The 7,469-nt window shown below is 48.5% G+C and overlaps 1 protein-coding gene across 1 annotated transcript in view; it reads right to left on the bottom strand.

The window, feature by feature from the left end:
- CBX6 (chromobox 6) overlaps positions 1-2,083 on the bottom strand; it is a 47,588-nt gene extending 45,505 nt beyond the window's left edge. The window contains exon 1 of the mRNA XM_082266179.1: positions 1,959-2,083. Within this exon, the coding sequence (XP_082122305.1) occupies positions 1,959-2,027 (69 nt within the window). The 5' untranslated portion in view covers positions 2,028-2,083. The remainder of the gene's footprint in view (positions 1-1,958) is intronic.
- Between the last annotated feature and the right edge of the window lie 5,386 nt (positions 2,084-7,469).

The following is a 7,469-nucleotide window of genomic DNA, read 5'->3' on the forward strand; positions in this document are numbered from 1 at the left end:
GAGGAAGGTGTGTGGGCACCATTAGATGGGCACATTATGGTAAGTGAGGAGGGTGTGTGGGCAGCATTAGATGGGCACAGTATGGTAAATGAGGAGGGTGTGTGGGCACCATAAGATGGGCACAGTATGGTAAATGAGGAGGGTGTGTGGGCAGCATTAGATGGGCACAGTATGGTAAATGAGGAGGGTGTGTGGGCAGCATTAGATGGGCACAGTATGGTAAATGAGGAGGCTGTGTGGGCAGCATTAGATGGGCACAGTATGGTAAATGAGGAGGCTGTGTGGGCAGCATTAGATGGGCACAGTATGGTAAATGAGGAGGGTGTGTGCGCACCATTAGATGGGCACAGTATGGTAAATGAGAAAGGTGTGTGGGCAGCATTAGATGGGCACAGTATGGTAAATGAGGAGGCTGTGTGGGCAGCATTAGATGGGCACAGTATGGTAAATGAGGAGGCTGTGTGGGCAGCATTAGATGGGCACAGTATGGTAAATGAGGAGGGTGTGTGCGCACCATTAGATGGGCACAGTATGGTAAATGAGGAAGGCGTGTGGGCAGCATTAGATGGGCACAGTATGGTAAATGAGGAGGCTGTGTGGGCAGCATTAGATGGGCACAGTATGGTAAATGAGGAGGGTGTGTGGGCAGCATTAGATGGGCACAATATGGTAAATGAGGAGGGTGTGTGGGCAGCATTAGATGGGCACAGTATGGTAAATGAGGAGGGTGTGTGGGCAGCATTAGATGGGCACAGTATGGTAAATGAGGGTTTGTGGGCACCATTAGATGGGCACAGTATGGTAAATGAGGGTTTGTGGGCACCATTAGATGGGCACAGTATGGTAAATGAGGCTGTGTGGACAGCATTAGATGGGCACAGTATGGTAAATGAGGAGGGTGTGTGGGCAGCATTAGATGGGCACAGTATGGTAAATGAGGAAGGTGTGTGGGCACCATTAGATGGGCACAGTATGGTAAGTGAGGAGGGTGTGTGGGCAGCATTAGATGGCCACAGTATGGTAAAGGAGGAGGGTGTGTGGGCACCATTAGATGGGCACAGTATAGTAAATGAGGAGGGTGTGTGGGCAGCATTAGATGGGCACAGTATGGTAAATGAGGAGGCTGTGTGGGCAGCATTAGATGGGCACAGTATGGTAAATGAGGAGGCTGTGTGGGCAGCATTAAATGGGCACAGTATGGTAAATGAAGAGGGTGTGTGGGCAGCATTAGATGGGCACAGTATGGTAAATGAGGAAGGTGTGTGGGCAGCATTAGATGGGCACAGTATGGGCTCCCAGGAACAATGAGAAGGAATCGGGGCAGCACACAGTCATCCTGGGTAGATGTGATGGAAGGTGAGGATGGGACATGCTATGAATGGTAAGAAGTCCTGGAGATTGGGGGGGGGGGGGGGAGGGGGTGATCTGGTCTGGCAGTGCTGGGGGCATATGAGGCCAGTCATCTCAGATGAGGATCTGACATATGTGCGTACTAACAATTCTCATCTCACCGACCAATCTATTCCTCCCATCACCCACCCAGAGAGGAAATCACTAAACAAGTCAGCTTTGTGACGTCACTAACTTAGGATGACGTGATCACCACATTCTATAGAACTGTGGACGTATACAGCCGGATTCAGGGAGGCGAGGATCTCACGGGAACACAATCAGAGAACGACACTGATTGTCTGATGATCGGATCGATGCTGTCAGCAATCAGAGCGGTGTGGGGGAGGGGGATCGGTGCTGGTATTCGGCCACATTAACATTCGCCGCTATTTCTATTTGGAGGCTGAGAGGTGACAGAGGAGATGCAGAGCCGCCATGGCGATGCTGCAGGGGCCTGTCCTCTGACTGCGCACTTCGGGGCTAAACAAGGAGCCGGCGGAGAGAAGATGGAGGACACGGCGGTGACAATGCGCCAGGCCGGCGGCGGTGCTGGAATGAGATCTCACCTTCCTTATGCGCCGTTTAATGATGGATTCGGCGGCGAATACCCGCTCCCCGACTGCAGACAGCTCCATGTTCAGCGCGGCCCCGGCGAAGACTAACAGACAGCTCCTCCCTCTCCGAGCTCCGCTGTCACCTCGCCCGGGGCCACGCCTCTTTCCGCTGTCAACTCTTTAATCCCTCCCCTCTCCTTGTCAGTGTCTTACAGCACCGCCCACTAGCGCGCGGCTGGGTCTGTGCTCGGCAGTGGGGGGCGGCGCGTGCACGAGGCAGATGAGGGGTACGCGGAGTGTCTGTGCCCCTTGGCGGGAAGACAATGTGTGTGACTAGAAAATTCCCTCTCAGATACAGATAGAAACAATGTATCAAATAAAGACTTTATCACCTTATGCTGGCTTCTCGTTTCTTTTGTTGGGGGATTTTTCAACGTGTGTCCCTATTGTGGAATAATGTCCCTGTTTTTGTTTATAGACCTACTAAGATGTGTGTAAAACATAGTTCACCTTTCCTGAAAACTACCTATACAGACAGGGCCGGATTTATAAGGGGGCAAAAGGGGCGATTGCTGCGGCCCCCTCTATACATAAATTATATAAAACAATTATAAATCAAAGGTATATAAAAAAAAATTGTTTATTAAATTTATCTTGGGAAGTAGTTATTTTGCCGACCATTATCTGTTAAATTTTGGATTGCTATATTATATTATTTTTCAAAAATGAATTTTGGCGGCTCGAGCAAATCGCACATCGAGCGCTATGACTGCCTGTGTGACCTCAGAACAACATTGTGTCATGCATTTTAAAAATGTGTGACTGTCATTGATAATGTAAAGCAGTGCTCTTCAAACTGTGGCCCTGGGGCCAGATGTGGCCCTTTGTTTGCCTTTATCTGGCCCTTGAGGCATTTTTCCTACCACTAACACCAACAATAGGGCATAATTCCTGCCACTGACACCAACGATGGGGCATAATTCCTGCCACTGACACCAACGATGGGGCATAATTCCTGCCACTGACACCAACGATGGGGCATAATTCCTGCCACTGACACCAACGATGGGGCATAATTCCTGCCACTGACACCAACGATGGGGCATAATTCCTGCCACTGACACCAACGATGGGGCATAACACCTTCCATGGACACCAACGCTGGGGCATAATAACAAACATATATAGACAGCGCTAACAGGTAAAAAAAAAAAAAAATATATATATATATATATATATATATATAAGTGCTATAAAAAATTGGTAAGTGCTGTAAAAAATTAATATAATATAGCAAAAAGTGCATTTATAATCACTGGATATATATTAATAAAGTGCAATAATTAAGTGTCCATAGTATGACCATATAAAGTGCAAAATAATTTGTTAAGGTGCAGTCCAAGAGAAGGTTTCTTCCAAAGAAACTAAAGTGCCAGAAAGGTGCTCAAATCCATAAAAGTGCCCAAGTGCTCTTCAGGAAAAAGACCCCCAATGGGGATGCACTCACCAGATTTGGAATATAAATGAGCCTTAAAGCGGAGTTCCACCCTCGTTATACATTTTTTTATAAAAATACCCCCGGGACAGTCAGGGCTAGCACATTCCACAATGGCTAGCCTCTGATCTGTTCCGGGTTGCACTTACCTTTCAGGAGAAATACTTACCTTGAAATTGTCTTGTCCAGCGCTGCCATCTCAGGTGTGGGCAGCTTGAAGCCAGCGCGATCCTCTTCCGCGTCCTCTTCGGTCCTCTTCCTTCTTCTTTGGTCCCACGATGCACTGCACCGGCCCCGACGTCACTTCCGGGTCTCGCGCGTCATCCCTCCACAGCTTCTGGGCATGCCCAGAAGCTGTTTAGAAGGGAATGACGCGCGCGCCCCGGAACTGACGTCGGGGCCGGTGCAGGCGCAATGATTCCTGGGAGCGATGACGTTCAGCTCCCAGGAATCATTGCAAAAGCCAGGAAGTGACGAATCGCCGTGGCCGCCGAGGGGAGGAAGAAGGAAGTAAGGTGAGTATATTTTCTCTAAAAGGTAAGTGAAAAAAAAAAAAAATTGCGATTATCCATTTGTTTTTCAGGTGACCGGGAGCGAGAAGATGGAGGTAAGTATAAATTTCGGGTGGAACTCCGCTTTAAGCATATATGGTGTTCCTTAGTCGGATAACAGGATAAATGCAGCCACCCAAGCATATGAGATATCCATTGAACGGATGGATAGATGACATGCACCTCTTAGAATGGCTCCTTAATGATTCATCTCCTCTCTCTCTCTCCAATATGTATTTCAAATGCAAGGGATGTAGCCATACATAGTGAAGCCCGTAGGATTTATTAAGATCAAAACAGTAAAGAATAATACTCACAAGGTGTCATTAAAAATCAGCATTGAACAGTATTGAACAGCATTGCACAGCTAATTCCTTTATTTCCGTGTCGCTGCCGGCGTGCGTTTCACGGTGGTTAACAGGAAATGACGCTGCAAAGCTCCGCTGCCCGGAGTGGGGCATAATACCTTCCATGGACACCAACGATGGGGCATAATACCTTCCATGGACACCAATGATGGGGCATAATTCCTGCCACTGATACCAACGATGGGGCATAATACCTTCCATGGACACCAACGATGGGGCATAATACCTTCCATGGACACCAACGATGGGGCATAATTCCTGCCACTGATACCAACGATGGGGCATAACACCTTCCATGGACACCAACGATAGGGCATAATACCTTCCATGGACACCAAACAATGGGGCATAATACCTTCTATGGACACCAATGATGGGGCATAATACCTTCCATGGACACCAACGATGGGGCATAATACCTTCCATGGACACCAATGATGGGGCATAATTCCTGCCACTGATACCAACGATGGGGCATAATACCTTCCATGGACACCAACGATGGGGCATAATACCTTCCATGGACACCAACGATGGGGCATAATTCCTGCCACTGATACCAACGATGGGGCATAACACCTTCCATGGACACCAACGATAGGGCATAATACCTTCCATGGACACCAAACAATGGGGCATAATACCTTCTATGGACACCAATGATGGGGAATAATACCTTCCATGGACACCAACGATGGGGCATAATTCCTGCCACTGACACAAACGATGGGGCATATCACCTTCCATGGACACCAACGATGGGGCATAATACCTTTCATGGACACCAACGATGGGGCATAATTCCTGCCACTGACACCAACGATGGGGCATAATACCTTCCATGGACACCAACGATGGGGCATAATTCCTGCCACTGACACCAACGATGGGGCATAACACCCTCCATGGACACCAACGATAGGGCATAATACCTTCCATGGACACCAAACGATGGGGCATAATACCTTCCATGGACACCAAACGAGGGACACCATTCCTCCCAACTACACAAACTATTTCATCTCCTTTTACCAAAGATCTGACAATAAATCCCACTGGGCACAATTTGGCTCCCCTAAAGTCTGAAGGACAATAAACTGGCCCTTTCTTTAGAAAGTTTGGAGACTCCTGATGTAAAGCAATTCTGTGGAAAAAGGGCCTCCCGAACCTAAAATGCCCCAGGTCCCTAAGGTCTAATTCTAGCTCTGTATACAGATAAGGGTGACTGTAGATAAAAAACTAATTTGCAGCTTTGATCAAAGTTGGATAATGCCCTTGCTATAAGTATAGGCCATTTACATACCTCATGAAGCCTGACTGGAAAGCTCATAGGATGTTGTTAAGAGAAGCCCAGCAGTTAGTGCCGGTTCACACTATTGCGATGCGGGAACACTGTGTATCTACTGCGTGTTCCCGCATTGAATCCGCAGCACAGGCAGTTCACACTGCCATATGTGATATGCTGGGGCTGTCAATTCAAAGTTAACGACACCCCCAGATCAGATTGCATATCGCAGTGCGATCTGACAGTTCGCACATCAATCGGATCGCACTGGTGGGACCTGTGTGAGTTCACTGCGATTGCGGTGCGAATTCAGCCATACAAACTGTATGGCTGAATTCGCACCGCACAGACATCGCATGTGATTTTAGGAGCTGTGCGCTCCAAATCACATGCGATGTCTGTCATCGCAATAGTGTGAACCTGCACTTACAGTTCACCATGACGGGAGCGTGTTTTTTCTTTTATTCATACCCCCTCACATGCGTTTTCTCTCCCCTAAGGGCTCTTTCACACAGGCGTTCCGATCAGATCCGCCTGTCAGTTTTTTAGGCCGATCTGATCGGATGCCCATTCAGCCCTATGGAGCAGCGGATGTCAGCGGAGACACCTCCGCTGACACCCGCTGCCATCCGCATCCAATCCTGTGAAATCTGGACGGATGGAAACCCTATTTTTCCATCAGTCCAGGGGATCGGATCGGATGAGAGCAGAAAGGCGGTCCGCTCTCATCCGATCCCCCATAGAGAGCAGCGGGAGCTGTGACACCTCCCTCTCCGCACTGCAAGCGGAGACGGAGCTGTCATCCGCCGGCTCAGCGGGGATCGGCGGATTGATCCCCGCTGAGCAGCACGGATCCGCCTACGGAGGCGGACCGTGTGAAAGGGCCCTTACTCAGTAGGTCTGAGCTCTTTGCTTGAGAGCTCACTCCACTTAGCAATGTCCCTAGCGACAACCTAGGAGTTTTCCCAGCCAGCCTTCATGAGGTACATAAATGGTCAACTTGAGTCAGAACTGCAGTTTGCTTTATCTAGACACCCATTATCTGCATAGGCAGTTTGGTAAAGGTGAACTAGCCCTTTAACCCCTTCCTGCCACCACCTTCTGACCCTGTTCTAAATGCCAGGTGGCGAAAGCCAGGCATTCCGATCACATGAGCGCTGTGATTGGCTGTCACATGATCGTAAGCTCCCAAATGCAAGTATGCATCAGGAGCTTTCAGGTATCCACCGGTCTCTGTGCAGGGGGCAGGGTGCACGCTCTGAACACAGAAAGATGTATACATATATGTGGCCTCTTGGCGTTAAAGCCCACCCACTGAGAAGCCACATAATCAGTATCTCACAGAAGTGAGTACACCCCTCACATTTTTGTAAATATTTTATTATATCTTCTCAAGTGACAACACTGAAGAAATTACACTTAGCTACAAAGTAAAGTAGTGAGTGTACAGCTTGTATAACAGTGTAAGTTTGCTGTCCCCTCAAAATACCTCAGCACACCGCCATTAATGTCTAAACCGCTGGCAACAAAAGTGAGTACACCACTAAGTTAAAATGTCCAAATTGAGCCCAAAGTATCAATATTTTGTGTAGACACCATTAATTTTCAGCACTGCCTTAACCCTCTTGGGCATGGAGTTCACCAGAGCTTCACAGGTTGCCACTGGAGTCCTTTTAAACTCCTCCATGAAGACATCACAGAGCTGGTGGATGTTAGAGACCTTGCGCTCCTCCACCTTCTATTTGAGGATGCCCCACAGATGCTCAATGGGGTTTAGGTCTGGAGACATGCTTGGCCAGTCCATCACCTTTACCCTCAGCTTCT

The sequence above is a fragment of the Pelophylax lessonae genome, assembly GCF_965119305.1.
Source record: "Pelophylax lessonae genome assembly, chromosome: 8".
Taxonomy (NCBI): Eukaryota; Metazoa; Chordata; class Amphibia; order Anura; family Ranidae; genus Pelophylax; species Pelophylax lessonae.